The sequence below is a fragment of the Manis pentadactyla genome, chromosome 10, assembly GCF_030020395.1.
Source record: "Manis pentadactyla isolate mManPen7 chromosome 10, mManPen7.hap1, whole genome shotgun sequence".
Lineage (NCBI taxonomy): Eukaryota > Metazoa > Chordata > Mammalia > Pholidota > Manidae > Manis > Manis pentadactyla.
Window position 1 is genome coordinate 58,409,689 of NC_080028.1, and position 20,324 is coordinate 58,430,012.

At 40.4% G+C, this 20,324-nt stretch overlaps 1 protein-coding gene across 1 annotated transcript in view; it reads left to right on the top strand.

The window, feature by feature from the left end:
• Positions 1–20,324, top strand: part of IRAK3 (interleukin 1 receptor associated kinase 3) — a 57,863-nt gene that overhangs the window by 31,738 nt on the left and 5,801 nt on the right. The window contains exons 7-11 of the mRNA XM_036894890.2: positions 3,581–3,695; positions 4,474–4,592; positions 17,957–18,155; positions 18,416–18,478; positions 18,567–18,731. Of these exons, the coding sequence (XP_036750785.2) occupies positions 3,581–3,695; positions 4,474–4,592; positions 17,957–18,155; positions 18,416–18,478; positions 18,567–18,731 (661 nt within the window). The remainder of the gene's footprint in view (positions 1–3,580; positions 3,696–4,473; positions 4,593–17,956; positions 18,156–18,415; positions 18,479–18,566; positions 18,732–20,324) is intronic.

The window sequence follows — 20,324 nt, forward strand, 5'->3', positions numbered from 1 at the left end:
ATATTTATTTTCACACGAGGTAGCATAAATGCATGGTTCATTTTGCTTATTAGAGTATTACATTGTATGCTGTACTATAATTTAATTAACCATTCTCCTATTGATGGATTTTTAGGTTTTTCTTATCTTTTAATATTAAAAAATAATGATGCTGCCATAAGAAAATGTTGTATATAGGTTACTTTGTATCTGTTTGCCTATAAGATAAATTCCAATAAATAAAATTATAGGGTCAGATATTACCAACTGTCCTCCAATACAAGTTATACCAATTTACACATATATCTGTTATACATAGGTGGGCCCAGATTCCTCATATTTTTTGCCAACATAGTGTTTATTCTTAATTTTTATCAGTCAGCTAGTAGAAATAATTTCTGAGAGTAGTTTAAATTTCTTTTTCTCTCATGAGTGAATCTTTTCAAATTAAGAGATATATTTCCTTTTTTGTGAAATATCTGATACTGTCCTTTGCCCATTTATTTATTTGGCTGTTGGTATTTTTCTCAGTGGTTTGTAGGAGCATTTCATGTCTTTGAGAAAATAAGCCTTATGTTATGAGATATAAATAATTTTATACCAGATTGACATTTGTCTTTGCTTATTCTAGTTTTTGCCATGTGGAAATAGTTTTAATGTTGTTGGATTTAATCTATATTTTATTTTATGGATTCTGGGTTTTATATCAGCTTAAAAGACCTTCTCAGTGAGAAGTTATAAAATAACTATACCATGTTTTTTTTCAAGTACTCATGATTTCATCTTTTACATTTATGTATCCTTTTGGATTTATTCTGGTCGGGTATTTATATATTAATTTAGAGAGAATGAACAGCTCTGTGATGTTGAATAGTCTTGGTATACCATTATTATTTATATTGCTGATATTTATTTGGTTTTAGGTCTTATACCAAGTACTTTATATGTATTATTTTTTAAATTCCCACAACAATCCTGTGAGGTAAATACTGCCATTATCCCCATTTTGCAGATAAGGAAACTGAGGTAGATCCGACCTTTTTTTTACAAGATCCACCTCATTCCTAAATCATCTTCAATCTCCCTCATCACAGACATTCACTAATGAATAAATCAGATACAGCCTTCTCCTCTTAAAATATACTGTGTGGAGTAGGGTTAGGAGGGAAGTACATAAATAAACAGGCAATTTCGGTAAACTAAGAGAGGAGATGAATCACCGAGGGCTGAAGGAGGGGAAATGGCCGATTGGGGGGGGGGGGCTGTGTGTGACAGAATAGGCTTCTTGGGAGAAGGAACAGCTAAGCTGAGACCTGAGGATGAATTCTTTTTTTTTAGCTTAATATTAAGGGAATTGCTAATCCCTGTGCCTTAAACAGAATTGTAAACTCCATAAAATGTGGCTTTTTATTCCTTTTTTCCTTCCTTCCCAAGGGAGAGGAAGGGAGCTAATAATCTTTAAGGACCTGGCACTTGGCTGAATGTTTAACCTTGCATTTAATTTTCAAGAACCTCAGGAAGCAGGTTTTTAAATTACTATTACAGTTGAAGACTATGTTAGTTAACTAGGGCTGCCATAACAAAATAGGCTGGGTGGCTTAAACAATAGAAATTAATTTTCTCACAATTCTAGAGTCTGGGAAATCCAGAATCAAGGCAGATTTGGCTCCTGGTGGAGGGCCCTCTTCCTGGCTTGTAGACACCTGCCTTGTGTCCTGTCAGGGTGCAGAGAGGGAGCACACTGTTTGGTGTTTCTTCTTAGAAGGGTATGAACCTAAACCAATTACCTCCCACAGGCCCATCTCCAAATATCATCACCTTGGAGGTGAGGGCTTCAACATGTGAAGTGGATGGGGGTGAGGGAGAGACACAGTTCAGACCATAGCAAATAAACAGGCTCACAGAGACTTAAAAATTTGCCCAAGTTCACACAGCAGATATAAAGAAGAGCAAAGACTCAAATGCAGGCTTGCCTATCTGCTCTTCCACACTGTGGTGCCTTGTAGCACGTTTTGTCTGCACAACACTTGTTGAGTTGATTTTGAAAGGTATCAGATCTGCTGACCTTCAGATCTATATAATCTAAAATCCTACTGACTTAAAAAAAATTTGCAGTGAAAGGATGCGTGGGATGGGTCTATAGACTTAAAACCAAGTCTTTCTCCGTAGCATCTTCGGGTTTCCATACCTCACTAACTTATAAATTTCTCTTTTCCTGCTTGATTGATTATATTTATAATTGAGCAAATGTTCTTTTCTGCTGTGTGAGCAAGAGAGCAGAATCCCAGGCTGTGGCTCTGTCTAGAGCAATATTTACTGCTTTCCAAAAGATTTCTCTCTTTGAATTAAGTTGTAGAACCACAGGGTAGTGGAACAGACCAACTGTTGAAGCAGCCAAATACACCAACTCATTCATTTTCAGTCCATTGCTTTTCATTTTATAGATAATGGTCTGAAGCTTAATAGGTGTAGGGATCTTGTATCACTGATGTTTTTGACATATTTAAAAGTAAAATCTCTCTGCGTGTTAGTGTATATATGTATATATATATATATACACATACATACATATATAATTATATATACATACACACATACTTCCTTCCTTGAGCAGGATGAATAAAAGGAATCTGAAGCCATATACATGTGTACATATATGTGAGTGTATGTGAATGCATTTTGTAGGAAAGTTTTGCTACTGAAGAAACAAATAATGGGCCTTTATATATAGAACTTAAATAAAACAGCTTTAAATAATATCCCCAAGCATGCCGAGGACATAGTAGGTATTCGATAAATAATTGTTGAACTGAGTTCACAGTACGTGTGAACTTTACATGTTTTATTTTCCACAGTTGCTCCCTGAGTTGCATTGGTTCTCACAGTGATGACATATGCATTCAGGGAATAGTTCTTAAGGAAAGGAGACTGAAAATGTGTATGATACTGACATAGGATCCTGTGCTTTAAAAAACAGGGGTATGTTTTTCAACATCAAACTTTACTAGTCACATGGATTTTAGATAGCAATACAAACTTTGTGAAGATATTGGATGTTTCTTTTCACTGTGTGATTGGTGCCTCGTACAGTGCTTGATACTGTAACAGCCCAATAAATGGCTGAATGGAAACAGTATTCTGCACTCTCCTGTTCTGGTGATTATACTGACAGGTGTCCCTGAAGCAATGAAATGAATGGTTTCAGTTGCATTATTTCTATTTACTTAATAGATAAGTTATGTTGGGTTTCATGTTGATAAAAATAATTTAATATCAGATACTACTGTCTATTTGTGGAAAGTTCCCAACACCCCAAATCTTAGGAAATTTTTACTTTCATAAATTTTCTGTTTTAGACTTGGATATTTCATTTATATTTGCATAATCACAATCAAAGAGTGGCCAGTATTTGTTAGAACTTTTCAGATCAATTTGGAAAGCAAATCTGTGTCATGTGTCAGTGAAATTACTTCTCCCTTGGCCAGATTTATGTTCTGCTGTAACCTATTCCCTATCCCACCTTCCCACCCCCAAGCCAGAGTGTTGTTCATTTCCTATTTAAATAAGCAATTTGGTGGTTTTAAACATCTTTTGTTTCAAGGTTTCATCATGCAAACATACTGGAGTTGACTGCATGTTTTACAAAGAATGAGAGGTTCTGCCTGGTTTATCCATATATGAGAAACGGATCACTTTACGACAGATTGCAGTGTGTAGTAAGTCATACCTATTACCCTGCCTGATAGTCTGACCCTCTGAGGGCCCTTGAGAGCTGCTGAAACCTGAGAAAGCCAGGAGGCCAACACGTGTTTGTATGAGGGGATGGCCAACAGTGGGTTTCCCACTCAAGTAGAGGACTTCTCCACGAATTAATTTCTTATTTTCAGAAGGTGGCATAAATACTTGTGATAACATGTGTTGTGCAACATGGTGACCATAAGATTGCTGAGTCCTTACTCCTTACTGATTCTATATTGCAAATGAGTTTACCTCAACTACTCTTATTTCTCAGATAATTTTCATTTAATAACTTTATAAAGTACCATTCAGTACAAAGACGTAAAGGTGATACTGACTCCTTAAGGAGAAGGAGGTGGAATAAATGCCTTGATTTCTCTTAAGATGTTTTTGAAAGGTGAGTTTAAACAGTAATTCCAAATAGGTTAACTTTCAGTTAAGATGAGAATAAAAACAGATTATTCTCAATTTCCCACACACTTGTGCCACAAATGATTTAAAATTCTTACTTAATGAACTTTGAAACATAGTTACTTTATTTAAATTAAGATAATGTTAAAATTATTGGTATTTCCCTTAGTTATATAAAGATGCCTAGACGCATCATCAGTGTAGAGGAAAATTTATCTTGAATTAATAAGTGGGTTGATCACCCACCTCCCCGTCTGCTTCTGTTTTGGCATGCTTCTGTGTGATGAGTACGGACATGGTTTTTATTCAGAAAATGCCACCAAACCAACTTCTGTTCTCTTTTAGGGTAATACGGTCCCGTTGTCTTGGCACACTAGAATGGGTATATTAATCGGAACCTCCAAAGCCATTCAGTACTTGCACAGCATCAAACCGTGCTCGGTCATCTGTGGCAGTATATCAAGGTAAATTATCCCACAGCTTAAGGTTATACCTGAAAGCCCCTCTTATCATTATAGGGGAGTCATACTTCACATATTTTCTGTCCATAGTTTCCCCTGGTATGTATGTGTATGTATTAAGATCTCTCACGTAAGTACTTAAAAATCTTACTTTTTTACTTGAAGTATAATTGGCCCAATATCCTATTAGTTTCAGATATACAACATACTGATTTGGTATTTTTTTATTAATGAAAACTGTGCCTACCAGATTTTAAAAGCTACATGTATGTTCCCAAAGGGAGCGTTTATGTTTTGGAATTACTAATGAACCATGTAGGTTAACAGTTTTGTGCATTTTATGAATTATACCTGATAATTGTGGACTGAACCTCTATTAGTCTCACTTTTTTCTTTTGAACTGAGGTTTAAGGTATGGTTAAGTGGCTTACACAGGGATTCCTAGCAAGTAGTAAATGACCATTAAAATTCTTTGCTCTTGACTTTCCAGCATCTAGATGATTCCACTGAGCCTGCTCTCTCCTAGCTTTATACATTCATCTTTGAGAAGCTGAGCAGCAACTCCAGTGTTCATTTTTGAGACGTGAGAAAATTAGAAGCCACATCTTCCATCTTTCTCCTTCAGTAAACATAGAGAATCATTCAGCCAGAGAGTAGATGCCCTGTAGCAAAACTCCCCCGTGAATTTTTCCCACATGCCCTTCATCTTGAACCTGCCCAAAAGTCGGTAAATATACACCTTTGCTGAATCGCAGCGAAGACTGAATTTAAAAGGCTGCTGCCTCTTCTGAACCATTTCCTAAAATCTTGAGAAAAGCTTTTAAAGTGCTTTCGAATTGAGCAGAAGAGGGACTGATTGCTTACTTTATTCTTCTGGTGAAATGAACTCCATATAATAGGACTCAATACTTTTACTTGGTCCTGAGGAGGTAGGGGAGCGACCCATAGATATCTGCTCCTGTTACAGTGTGGTGATTCATCAGCTGCTAGTGGCCTCTTAGAAACAGCATAAAATTGCTGCACCCTCCTGGGACCTGGGACAATAACAGACCGTGAAGGTCTCAGGGTTTGGTGGAATCAACCACTTGGGGCAGCTGCAAAGAGCTGAGGTGGCCACCTCCAACCTAAACAATCCCTCTTCCACCCGGCTCAGCATGGTCGGGGCTCAAATATATGTTTTATCTGAGTAAATGAATAACTGTTTGGAATTTTTCTGTACATATTTTTCCTTTGGTTTAAATTTAGAGTAAGTGTGAGTTTATTTTCAATCCCAAGCTGTCCTACATTAATTTGATTGATTTTCCTCTCGTGTCACTGAGTTCATCAAATCCTTTCCCGAAAGCAGAGCTTGATAGGAAATGGGATCAGAAGGAAGAGTGTGGAGGTTCTGGTGATGGGACTCGGGGGGCAGGGAAGGCCACCTGGGGCACAGGGAGCATCGGGGTGGAGGGATGCAGAGTCCAGGCTCTGCCTGCGTCCCAGGGTTTCCACAGCTCACGCTAGGTGCCCCTCCAGCATCTCTCTTGGGATTAGGTCGGAGCACAGGAGTGTGTGGCCCTGAGCTCTCATTCTCATTCTCACTGTGGGTGAGTGTGTTCAGGCAGGTTCCCACGAAATGGGCTCAGGGGCAGAGATTTGCCTGTGGGAGATGTTTTTGGAGGGTGCTCTCAGGAACAGCAAAAGTCAGGAAGAGAGGAACAAGCTGGGCTGGCCCTTCAAAGGTACCCCAAAGGGCGGCAAGGCATTTGCTTTTTGCACCCCTGCATCCCAGCAGCCCTGAACAGGGCTGTAACTTGGGCAGGCAACTCCCTTCTACCATGGGTGTTCCCAGAAGGGGTTCAGCTGTGAGACCTCAGCAGCCACCCCTCTCTGGCTGGGAACCAATGCCTGCCTGGGTCCCAAGGAGGGATCCGAGCTGCATCACTGCAGCCTCACAGTTTGGGAGGAAGGTGTGGCCAGACAGCACTCTGCAAAATGTGACCTGATGATTTTCCTTTTTCATGTACTTTCCTCCCCACCTTCTTCCCATCCTTTCCTTTTAGCTGAGTGTCCCCTAATGTTTCAATCAGAGAGAGATCTGATTTAAGAAGTCAACTTTCCATTTAAAATGTGATTCTAACAAATTGTTTGAGTTCTCTAAGCCCCAGTTTTTCCCTCTGCAAGATACTAATAAAAGAATAATAGCTTCTATCCCTTAGGATTAAATAGTTTTGCTCATAAAGTGTATATATAGTGTTTGGCAAAGAGTATGCACTCATCAAATAGTAGCTTCTGTTATACTTGGAGAAAAGTGGTAAGAATAGCCATGGCTGAGGCCAAGAGATGTGATGGTCAATCAGTCTTTTTACTTATTACTCTTTTACTTGGTGTCTTAATTCATTCAGGATGCTATAACCAAAACAGTATAAAGTAGTTGGCTTATAAACAACACACATTTATTTCTCACAGATCTGAAGGTTGGGAAGTCCAAGATCATGGTACTGGCCAATTCCTTGTCTGGAGAGGGCCCACTTTCTGGTTCATAGATGCCTGCTTCTTTTCTCTGTGTCCTCAGGGGAAGGGGCAGGGGAGCTCTCTGGGGCCTCTTTTCATAAGGGCACTAATCCTGTTCATGAGGACTCTGACTTCACAACTTTATCATCTCCCAAATGTCCCACCTCTAAATACCATCTCATTGGGGGTTAGGATTTCAACATATGAATTTTGGAGGCATAAACGTCCAGTCCATAGCACTGAGCTCTACCAGTTTATTGTGTTTGAAAAGTAGATCCGCAAACTCAGCTTTAATTTAAGAAAAATACCTTCTGTGTTAACATATGCTCATTGAACATCTTGAAAATCACATTTGTTTTGGTTCACAAATATTTATGGAACATCTGTCATGTGCAGAGCATTGTACTAGACTATAGTGGGGGAAGACATCAGCAGTCGTAGTCCTGTCATTGAAGGTTTAATTTGGTGATCAGAGAGAGGACACAAACACACAACATGTCAAGTGCAACACTAAATCTGCCCACTGCCTGGCTGATCTGAGAAGGCTTCTTCTAATTAGAGAGTCCCAAGTCCAATCTTTGAGGAGATAGGTCATGGCAGTGGATTGGTTCAAAGAAGGGAAGAGAGTATTCCCGGTGGAGGCAATTCCAGGGAATAGAGTAAAGAATCACCAAGTGTGTAATGAAAGCAAAACGAATGGGTTGATTGGAGAGCAAAGGATGAGGTTGGGGACTAAGGAAGGATGGTACTGGAGGTGAACAGGAAAGTGGTGGAGCCTTGAATACTAATTAGGCTGAGGACCGAGGTTTCATATGCTAGGCTCTTGTAAGGGAATCCAAAGTTTTTCTGGGAACAGAAAGGTTCTGGAGTTTCTTAGTGGCCTCACAACTTAAAAGGAGGCCATTTCTTCCAGTCAATGGCAGGATATGCCCAAGTATAACATCATTTATGTAACTGCAAGAACAAATGCCTAGTGGGTAATATTGATACAGAGTACCAAAAGAGATCTGATCAGAGAGAAGGAGAATGACATGGACAAGGCAGGATTTAAGCTGGAAATACAGCTGGCAACATATTTTATGTTTTCAATTGGTAGAGGCGCTGCTGTTGATTGTTGCCTTTCTGGGTTTTCCAAGGGGTTCAAGAACTCAACCATGACCAGCTATAGACTGTGCCTACCCAGGTACGTGTCAGGGTGTGGAGCTCTAGGGCTGTAGGCATTTATTAACTATTCTGGTTTCACAAGGGCTCAGCAGTGTGTCCCTGTCTGTTTGAGAGCAAATCAGCCCTTTCTATAGCCACTAAACTCAGCCTTTCTGTGCAGCCTGCCTAACAGTAGATTTCCCCCCTTTCCTTTGGTGATGTGCACACCTGTTCTCTAGAAACCGGAATGAGACCAACTCGTTTCCCTCAAGGCACTGAACATCTGATGGTAATGACCTTCAGTCCCTAGCAGTCTTGGCCAAGGTGAATTAGCTGACCTAGACTACCCTCTTGAACCTCTCTTAGATGAAACCTTTGCTTTGCTCTAAATTTGGGCCTCCCTGACTCTTGGTCCCTCTTTGTACAGCCTAGTGCTTTCAGAAAGGTCTGAAATCCTTACTCTTCTGCCTGTGTCATATTAATTTTCTAATTCTTCGTAAGGCAAGGCAGCTCCTAGGAGAGATGTCATTTTGTTGCACAGCCCCAATAATTGGCTCAAAAAAGGACATCTCAAAATGTGTTAAACAATGACCTTTTCTATGAGTAAGTCTGTTTTTGTTGGAGTGAAAAGTGGAAGATGTTGTCACCTTTACTATCTTTTCTGCATTTGGTCCTCAGACTGATGAGTCACGGAAGAGTTTATCATACAACTTTTAACATTAGTGAGTAATGTTTTTAGTAGTATAAAATAACATGGAGCAATGTGCAAAAAGTAAGATTTAAGTGAAAAAAGCCAAATTGAAATAGGATACAGTACACAATTATACCTTTGTAGAACTGCAAATTAATAAATTTTTTAAAAAGATTACAATATATGAAAATATAAGTAAGTATTTGTTTAGATGGAGACACTATGGCATTTTACTTTATGGCTAATTTTTACTTTCTATGTTTTTAAAAATTCTGCTTAAGGGTTATGGTCTACTCTTAAAATAAAAATAAGATTTAATAGAAATAAGTAACTTTTCATCAGACCTATGTACCTCAAACGAAGTAACTGGAGGAAGTTCCAAGAGGAGGTCACATTACAAAATAATACCCTAAAGTATCAGGACTTCATTCTCTGAAAGAAATTCTATCTACAAAGAAGCTTGATGAAGCTTGTAAGGTCAACAAGCTTTTTATTCAGCAACCTGGAGCCCAAAGTGTAAGCAACACCTTTCATCTAAGCACAGTGAACTGGCGACCGCTCTGCCCCTGGGAATGATGGGGAAAGAGCTGAGAAATCCCTGTGGTAGCCCCGGTCCTGCCTCCCACTCTCAAGCCAGTTTTCTAACTTGTACATTCAGAGCCAGCTGGGATTTTCAAGTCTCAAGTTAGATCCCTTCTTGCTTTCAAATTCCATAACAGCACACCTGCCTGTTTTTGTACTGTGCTCTGTACTCACATCTAGGGATTTGGACAGGACAACAGTGTGACCCCACATTTTCTTAAATCCTGGCCAAGCTTTACCCTGATCAGCTTTGGGGTGAAGATGAGCTCAGAAATGTTTAAGGAGGCACCTCCAGAGGTCCTGTTCACCTAGAGCCCTGAACTGCCTGTTTTCCAGAAACCCACTCTCCCCTTTTCCAATGACCTTCCCAGGGATGTCATTGCTGTCCCTGTCTCTGTCACTGGTTAAGGATGTGGCCTTTGGACTCACACAGATCTCAGTATAAATCCCTACTCTTTTACTTTCCAGCTGTGACCTTGGGTGAGTTACTTAAGCTTCCTGAGGCTCAGTCTCCTTATCTGGAACTGGGCACGCTGCTGCTGCACCTCCTCCCAGGGTTGAGATGGTGAAGTGAGATAACCTGCGTAGAGGGAGCCCAGGATTTGGCAATAAACGGAAACCCTCCCACCTCGTGGAGATAGCCTCGTCTGCCCCCCCAGGTGTCTCGCTGTCCTGTTCCGAGACACTTGTCAGCATGTTGTTAGAGCTCTATTTGGGTGCAGCTCCAATTAGAACTTATATTGAGCTGAAATCTGTCTTCCTGTGATGTACCGATTTGCCATTATTTTGCTGCTGCAATTATCTATGTATGCCTAAAGTAAAGAAGAATTAAAAAAATGAAAGTTCATTTAATTTCTGCTTTGTGACCACCAATTTCTGTTTAATGAGTAGCTGCCTAAAAACATGTTTCTTTCAGTTAACTGTAGTAAATCAAAAGAGCGTTGAAGAGGGGAAGAAGGAGGGCTAGGCTTTGGTCCTGACTCTGCCATTAACAAGTATTTTGCATAGAACAAGTCATTTCAACCACGTGGGTCTCCTTTACCTCACATGGAAAAAAAGCAATTCTACTATAGCAGTGATGACAAATCCATTTCAACTCACATGCCATCTTTGATTTGGCCAAGCTTGTGGGTAGAAAGGGAATCTGGGGTGGTGCATCCTAAACTCAATGATGTCTGCCAAGAAAACGGGAGGATATTTTGGCAACATTTGGGCCATGTATTTGCCACATGCAGAATGGTCTAAGGCTCCTGATGGTTTCAGATCTCTTAGCATTCTGATTACATCAACAAATGTTTGCTTGGTATCTTTTGTAGACTCAGTGCTACGCTTAGGTAAACAACATAAGCTGGTCTCTGAGTAAATGCCAAATGGTTCCGTGCAGACCGCACACTAGGAACTTGAAGAAAGGAGGACCACTGGAATTCAGAGTTCAGTGAAAACTTCTTGGAGGAAGCAAACCTTAGGTCTCATAGAGGATTTGGATAAAAATAAGAGAGTGGGGAGTACCTTGCTGGTGAGGGACAGTATGGAGAAAGCCCCCAAACAGTAATAAGGGCAGTTTACCCTGACTGCATTGGTAAATGCTAATATGTTCATTCGGGAGCTCAGTGAAAGCCACCAGGCTGGAGACCTGACATAAAAGCCCTGAATAACTTCATCTAACAACCCTGACTTTAGGTATCATCCGTCTTAGTTTGTCATAGGAGAAAACTGAGATTTACAGAGGCTAATAATCTGCCTCTGTCACATGTCTGTAGAAGGGAGGTGGCGTTCCATTTGTGTGGGTCTGTCAATCATGCTCTTATGAGGTGATTAAGGGTTCCTAGCTGGGATTCCTGGGAGCATGTTAGTTTCATGGTCAGAGAGAGGGAATTAGGGCAGGAGAATAGAACATAATTACTTTGTACCAATTTAGAAGTGTGAGGTGACACTCCTAGTGAAAATGGCAGTGTGCGGCGATCTGCGAGGGAGAGATTAGGCCTGGAGGTCTGCATCTGGAATCTCTGCCTTGTTGAAGCAGTGAGAGTAGATAGCCTTCGAAGTAGACACTGTCAAGGACGCAGCTGCAGAACACCCAAGGAGGGAGCCGAGCCCGCATTTCAAAAGTATTTTCAAGAAGTCTGGTGGTTTAGCCAACCCAAAAAAAATGTCTTAGTAATTTGAACTCTTCAAAGAGAATGTTATAAAAACAAAATTCATTTCCAGATGGTGGAATTTGAGGAGGAAAAAGGACTTAAAGGAAAGAATCTTGAAGAGTTGAAGTCTCTGTTCTTGGCAAAAGACCCTCGTATTTTTATTTGGGAAATGAAGATGTTTTTGAATTATAGGATCACATAAAAGCATCTGAAAGCAGTGAACCATCTTGTTTTTCCCAGTCTGTCCCTTAGCGAGCTTAATTGTTTTCACATTTACGAGCGATTTTAAATTGAAATGCATTTTATCCTCAGCATTTTTCATCCCAGACGTTCATTCCTGTTAATGCTTCCAAAGCCGAGATAATCATGGTGAACATTTCTAATGTTTCCTCTAAGATCATGTTCTCTCATCGGTATTGCTGTCTGTCTCTTGCCAAGTGAAACAGGCTAACATACAAGCGAGGTGGTCTAGGAAAAAAAGGAAGAAGTCATTTGCTTCAAAATGAACTTTTAAAAATGGAAATTGATAAAAAATGTGCAGTTGTGTAAGTGCGTGGACAATTTTCTTTGTGAGCGACGAGAAAGGCTGAATGGTTGGGAAGGAGGCTAAGAAAGCAACATTTGCCCCTTCCACAGCCATGACACCCTTGCACAGGACCCAAGCTCCTCCTGCCTTAACCCCCAAGATGGGATGTGTGTGGCGAGGCCAGACCCCAGCTCAGGGTTTAGCAGGGATGGCAAAGCCTGCAGGGAATGCAAAGTCTGTTTGTTGGGTTGATTGATTGTTTAACTAGCCAGTGTCTTCCCTCTCCCTCTTCCTCCCCAAGTAACTACTTTTGTTTTTCAGAAATATTTTAAATATAAACCATTCTTTTTCCTCAGACTTTCCTATTTTCCCTCTAGTGCCTCCCTTCTTCTAAAATATGTTCATTTTTTTCCTGAGGGATGCCAAAACAATTAAATATTACATAAATTTAAATTGCCCCTGTTTGATTTACCATCATTATCTTGAAACCCCAACAGTTATTTATTTATACACACAGGTACATAAATGCACACATACACACATGCCAAACTATACACACACACACACACACACACACACACATATATTTTATTCCCCCTCTCCATGGCCTTAGAATATCTGGAAATGTTACTCAGGTTTTTCCAGAACTTCTCTGGAACTACTCTGAAACTCAACTGAAACTAATTAACCCAAAGGGCCTCAGATCTCTGGGGTTATCCTGCAGCCCCCTGTACCTTTGTTCCTTCAGTTAGGTGTCCTTGGACTTCTAGAGATACCCAACCAAGTTCCTTGGGATTTTAAGGTGGGTGTGGGTGTAGGATGGACTATGGTCAGCCTAGGTCTCTCAAAGCACATTTCAAGGCCCTCCCTGTATGTTGGGCACTCTGCTTACATCTTATTTAATCCTTTCAGCAACTCTGTGAGGTAAGTGTTGTCCAGTCTTTTTATCTGCAAGGAAACTGAGGCTTATGGAAGTTGTGCTGGTTTGGTTAGAGGTGAAATTTCACATTTACAGGAGGATTGACTGGGCCTTCCCACAGACAGCCTAGGACGCATAAAGCAAAAACACATGCTTTAATACTGCCACTGAGTCCTGTATGGTTACAATGGGAAAGAAAGAGTAAGCTGTGGAATCCAATGGGCAACATTGGTTTTTAGCCTCCTCAGAAGCACTGCATGATGAAGGGGGGTAGGGAGTGTAAATGCCTTTTCCCAGTAACTTGCAGGTTCCCTGAAAAACTGAGTCTTGCTTCATTTGGTAAAGGGAGGCCAGTCATCTGGTGAGGGGTGTCCTAGTGTTGCAATAACAGTACCACAGACAGAAAGATATCCTGCTGTCTCAGGCTGTCATGGAGAGGCCAGTTGGGTCCTCTATCACTGGGGCCAATTGGATGAAGTCTGTACTTTTCCTGAGTGTTGACCCACACTTGGGGACTGGGCTACTGGACACTAACGATTCCCTCTAAAATCCTTTAAAACCTTTATCTTTAAAAACCAATCATGCACTTACGTGTCAAACATGCTATTTGCACTTAAATTCAAATAGTGCAGTATAATCTAGGTCATCATCTTGCTTTATATTTAAGGCCCAAGAGCTTCAACTAAATTAGGAAGCAAACTGGTGAACAAAGAAAGCGATTCTTGTAGCCTTTGGGAGGCTCAGCTCCCCAAAGTATAGCTGTCTTAGAGAGTCTAGCAGTAGGTAGATGAAGTGACTTCCCCAGAATCAGGATTCAAATTCACCACCTTGAGCAGGCATCTCCCCATCTCCTTATTGTACCACCACTGATCCTTCTAGAATTATCTAGAAAAGTGATGGTCTGTCTTGTAGTAAGTAGCCTTGTTGGAAAGAACAGAAAAAATAGGTTGTAGAAACACTAAAGAAACATCCAAATGTGAAATAAATTAGTCACAGGGATGAAAATGCACATAGGAAATATAGCCAATAATATTGTAATATCTTTGCATATTGACAGATGACAGGCACACTTAACCATGTGAACATTTAATAATATGTATGATTGTGGAATCACTATGTTGCACACCTGAAACAAATATGTTATTGTATAGCAACTGTATTTCAATTAAAAAAAAGAATGTGGACCATTGGATGCTTCTCATGTGACTCTTTGGCACCCACAATAGCTTACAAGGTGCCCTTGTTGCACTATATTATATATGATTTTAGTTATTTTATGTTGTCTTTATTTTGTTAGTTTGCTTTTAATCCCATAGGATATACATATGCAGTTCACCTGCATTGTAGCTAAAGGCACTTTATGTTTGAACATTCCATTTAAGGTTGAAGTAGGGGAAAGAATTAGGGTAGAATTGATTGTTGAAGGGCCTTTTGCAATTCCCACTTACCTAAAACAGAACATCCTTCTTCTTCAGCTACCGTTTACCATTACTAGAACAGAGTAAATCACTGGACTCAAAATTTATGTTATACACTAAAGTCTGCTGGTAAACAACTTGTCTTTTCACTGAATATCATTATTCAAAGTGCACATGCAGTGCCCTAGAACAATTTCACTTTCTTATTGATGGTCTCTCACTGACCCAAAGCCCTCTGCGGGTTTTATGTGTAACACATTGTGGTTACCCAGATCGCCTCTGTCTAACCCTTTCAGAAGCATGATTCACCAACTGATGAAAACTTGCCACCACTTTTGCTGAGGATCATTTAGATTATGAATTTTGTTATTGTTGCTTGTATTTTTCCTTTGTATTTAGAAAAGGCCTACTCTTCAGGGGTTCAGCTCTTTGCATTCTGATGATTCTGGTATTTTGAGAGATTATTTTATATCTTCTTTAGAGCCAGGGTGGAAGAAGAAGACATGTTTGACATTGAAACTCTGGCATTCATAGTTTTTCTGTCTTCCTCCTGTGCTGAAATCAAACGGAGGGGGTTGTGTGTGTGCAGAAGAGAGCCAGGCTCTCGGCGCAGCAGAAGCTGGAAGGGCAGAGCTCCGGTCCTGGAAATGAGAGTTAATGAGCCTCTCTGCCTGCCTCGCCTCCTGGCACACTTGGCAAAGCCCTGCATGAAATACTCCAGCCCTCTGGAATGACCTGAAGCCCCAGCCATGATCTAAACAAGTGAAATGCACACCTATAGAAGAAGTAATGAGGAACTAGATGTCTGTTCTTATCTAGAGCTGGAGAGAAGGCAGGATCTGGCTCTTGTGTAGTCCTCATATTCAGAGATGGATAGGTCAGGATAGTCACCGCTGTTTTCCAAATGAGAAAAACCAAGGATGGGGGAGGAGTAACATAGGTATGTGGGACCCAGGCTGGCCTTACGAGCTGCCAGGTTTGAGATACCGGAGGAGGAAAGGCAAGGTGAGGAGAAAAATGAGCCCTGTGATTACTGATGCAGGTCTGGAGAGCTGGGCCCGTGCTGGCTTTATCCTCATAGATGCCAGGGCCACACAGCAGGTAAAGGCCAAGGGCTTTCTGGATTTTGTGGTTCTCCTACCACCCTTAAGAGAGAGAATAAAATCAAGTTTAGGACATGTCCTCTTCTCTTAAAGGGCCCTGGGGACCCTCTTATCTTGTCTTTTGTCAAGTCAGTCCTAGACAAAGTCTGGACTAGAATTCTTGAGGCCTTAGATTCAAACCATCTGACCAGAACTAAGACTGAGTTCTCTGAATTGTTATAACACCTGCAGTTCAGACCCATGGAACTAGGGTCTGCCTACCAACCTTCTTGTACAGGGACAGAGAGGACTTCTGGAACTTTCATAAGATCCAGTATTTTTTTGGGATTAAGAATTTCTTGTTCCTATCCTTTTACTGTTACCAATTTTAATAACAATGTGTTACAAATATATTTACTACAGATATACCACTTTGTACTTTGGATGGGCATGCCCAGGATTAGAAGCTTTGGTTTCAGGTGACAAAAAGTGAGCTCCAAATAGCCCTAAGCAAAACTGAGAAATAGATAACTTTCCCTTGGCCTAGCCACCTATTTTACATATATGTATTTATATTAAAGTATCATTGATATACACTCTTATGAAGGTTTTGCATGAACAACATTGTGGTTACTACATCACCCATGTTATCAAGTCCCCCCTCTCATTGCAGTCACTGTCCATTAGCGTAGTAAGATGCTATAGAGTCACTACTTGTCTTCTCCCTGCTGTACTGCCTTCCCTGTGACCTACCTATATTGTGAATGCTAATTATAATGCCCCTTAATCCCCTTCTCCCTCGCTTCCCACCCATCCTCCCCAGTCCCTTTCCCTTCGGTAATTGCTAGTCCCTTCTTGGAGTCTGTGAGTCTGCTGCTGTTTCATTCCTTCAGTTTTGCTTTGTTTTTATACTCCACAAATGAGTGAAATCATTTGGTACTTGTCTTTCTCCGCCTGGCTTATTTCACTGAGCATAATACCCTCTGGCTCCATCCATGTTGTTGCAAATGGTAGGATTTGTTTTCTTTTTATGGCTGAATAATAATTCCATTGTGTATATGTGCCACATCTTCTTTATCCATTCATCTACTGATGGACACTTAGGTTGCTTCCATGTCTTGGCTATTGTAAATAGTGCTGTGATAAACACAGGGCTGCATATGTCTTTTCGAATCAGGGATCTTGTTTTCTTTGGGTGAATTCCTAGGAGTGGAATTTCTGGGTCAAATGGTATTTCTATCTTTAGTTTTTTGAGGAACCTCCATACTGCTTTCCACAAAGGTTGAACTAATTTTTACATTCCCACCAGCAGTGTAGGAGGGCTCCTCTTTCTCTGCATCCTCACCAGCATTTGTTGTTCCTTATCTTTTGGATAGTGGCCGTTCTAACTGGTGTGAGGTGATATCTCATTGTGGTTTTAATTTGCATTTCCCCAGTGATTAGCAATGTGGAGCATCTTTTCATGTGCCTGTTTGGCCTAGCCACCTCTTATCAGTATCTGTCTGCTCTTTTATGATTGATGACTAATTTTCATCTTACCAGCTACTTATTGAGCAATACTGTATGCCAGGTACTAGGCTATTCCCTGTATTTCTATTCTCTGTATCAGTTCTGTGAGTTCTGTGAGTTGTTTTCCTCATTTTACTTGTGAGGAAAGACGACATTGAGGCTTACAGGGTGAAGTAACCCTCGAGCCATCACTGCCAGGAGAAGGCAGAACTGGGGCTCACTCCAGGTGTGGGCCATGTGAAATGCGTGGGCTTATCCTTTCCCATCCCTGCTGTGACAACCCTTCAAAGGTAAAAAGAAGCTGATGCTCACTCTCAGCCAAGATGTTAAGTGATTAAGGTTTTTATGTAACAAAAAACTAAAACTGACTCCTAGCACCGTGCCTTTGCCTCTCCAGGGAAGGATTCTCCGTAGGCAGGTTTCCACCAAAAATTCCTCCAGCCACTGCAGGTTACCAGCCATTCCACAGTACAGCTCTTGCACATAACAGATGTTTAATAATTAGCTGATTAAAAACTCACTTGATGCTCTCGTTACATATAACAAGAGCACAAGGAAAGCTGCTTTGGTTAACTTCCATTTCTCCTGGTTGACAGAGCATCAACTTTACCTCCCAACTCCAAATATGCAACTGTGAGTTTGAAATGTCCATGGTTCCTGGATTGGGTTTTTGAGTTTTATACAACACTTGGATTTATACCTTAAGAAAAAAATGAGAAAATAACCTCAAGTTCATGGGAAATTTTGTGTAGCTTAATTTTGTCAATGTTGGGAATTAACCAGATATGAATGTGAACTTGTCATGTTGTTTCTCACCAAATGACTTACTGGTGTTTTTCTCTTGTTTATCCTGGACCACATTTTAGCACAAACATACTTTTGGATGATCAGTTTCAGCCCAAACTAACTGATTTTGCCATGGCACACTTCCGACCCCACCTAGAATGTCAGAGTTCTACCGTAAGCATGACCAATAGCAACAGTAAACATCTGTGGTACATGCCTGAAGAGTATATCCGACAGGGCAGACTTTCCATTAAGACTGACGTCTACAGCTTTGGAATTGTAAGTACCATTACTAGTTAACAAAGGAGGAGAGGTAATCATCAAGAATGTTCTAAAAGAATTTTTTTAAGGGCTTTAACTTTTTAGACCTATTGATTTTCTGTTACTTCTCTTACACATTAATTTTATGCAATCAGTCAAGTGATAAAATATAAAGTCATTAAGTAGAACGAACTATCTTCATTGTCAAGGTAATAGGTGTACTGAATTGGATGTATAAATTTAACATAAGTAGCTAACTTTCTATATATTCCTTGTAGGTAATAATGGAAGTTTTGACAGGTTGTAAAGTGGTGTTAGATGATCCAAAGCATGTCCAGCTGGTAAGAATTGTTTTCATCTCTGCTTCTATCTCTTGGTCATTTTTCTGATAGAGTTCTAAGTGGTAAGGTTGTCTTCTTTTCTTCCTAGAGGGATCTCCTTATGGAATTGATGGAGAAGAGAGGTCTTGATTCATGTCTTTCATTTCTGGATAAGAAAGTACATCCCTGTCCTCGGAATTTCTCTGCCAAGCTGTTCTCACTGGCAGGCCAGTGTGCAGCGACACGGGCAAAGTTAAGACCTTCAATGGATGAAGTGCGTATATGCATGTGAGCCCACTGAACCATGGAAAATCTAAATTGGATAAATTGTGTGTCTAAATGGATTCTTTATCACTGAGTCAGAGAGTTCTAACCGATAGATAGCTCTTCCAAGTCAACAAAAAGTCACATCATTTGGTACTCTGGTAGAGGTCACTCTTGGAAGAAACCAGGACACACTACAAAAAATTTAATGAGAAGACATGAGTGAGTAGTTTGGAGAGAATATTTTATTCAACCTTCATTAAGAGATCTGGCCCATTAAAAATGCAGCATGTATTTCCCTTATTGATTTAATTATTTATTTATCAATTTAATCCTCCACAGATTTGTTTATTAGTTCGGCAAATATTTAGTCACTACCTACATTTCACATACTGGACTTTATCCTGGCTGCTGAGGATACATCAGTGATTAAGATACAGTGGCTACCCTCAAGCTCACAGTCCAAAGGGAGAATCAGATCAGTAAACATGGACTTTCAGTACAGAAAGACAAGCATAATGACAGATGGGAGGCCAGGCCAATAGGGGAACAATGGGTCAGGATACATAGCAGCCTATGGAGGTCAAGGAAGCTTCTGATGATGGCTAAATATGATCTGAAGAACAGGCTGGATTTAGGCAGCAAAAAGGAAAGAAGAACATTCTGGGCAGGTAATCTACATCTACAAAGGCTCAAAGGTGCTGGATCTCATGGCGCTAAGACTGCCAGTAGTTTAGCAACATGGCAGCTGTAGGGGAGGGAGTAAAAGCTGGAGTGGTTAAAATAATAGAAGGTCCAGGTGATAGAGGGACATGAATTCTATTCTAGGGCTTTGGATTTCATGCTGAGCCTAATGTAGAGCAATGAAGGGGTTTTAAACGAGATGTTTACATAATCAGAACACACAGAGCACTGGCCTGGGAGTCAGGGGAGCTGTATCCTAGGTCTGGCACCACTAGTAAGAGTTGTGTGACCTAGAATCTTAGGCCCAAAGGAACCTATGAACTATATAGTGGAAGGGACATGGGGTTAGGAGCCAGGGTGTGTAAGATCAAGCAACAGGTCTTACTGAGGAATGACATTGATTCCCTTTTCTGAGCCTCAGATTTATTATCTATAAAATAAGAAGAATAATGTTTGTGCAGAGTAAATGAGGTAATATGTGTGAAAGCACTTTGTACATAGTAAAGCTCTCTATATGTATTTTTTTAAATTCTATGTGTATGTGGAGGTGTTACATGTTATTTTTCATCAGATCAATGGTTCTCAAGTCAAGTTTCACATCCAAATCAACTGGGAAGCTTTTAAAGTACAGAATCCTGGGCCCCCATCTCCACATTTTTTTAATGATAATCTTTCAGTTGGGGACAGGGGATCTGAATTTTAAGAAAGCTCCTCCAGGTAATTCTGGCATTTGAGAACTAGGATTGCGCCCATTGTCCGCCTACCTCTCCCAGTTCTCCACATGTTAAGGTTGAAAGTACAAAATGTAGAGATACTTGCCTGAGGTCACAACCTAATTGGTGGCAAATCCAGGCCTAAAGTCAGGTCTCTTGATATTTAATTCAGTGCAGTTTCTTTTATATTTGCTTCAATTCCCTTA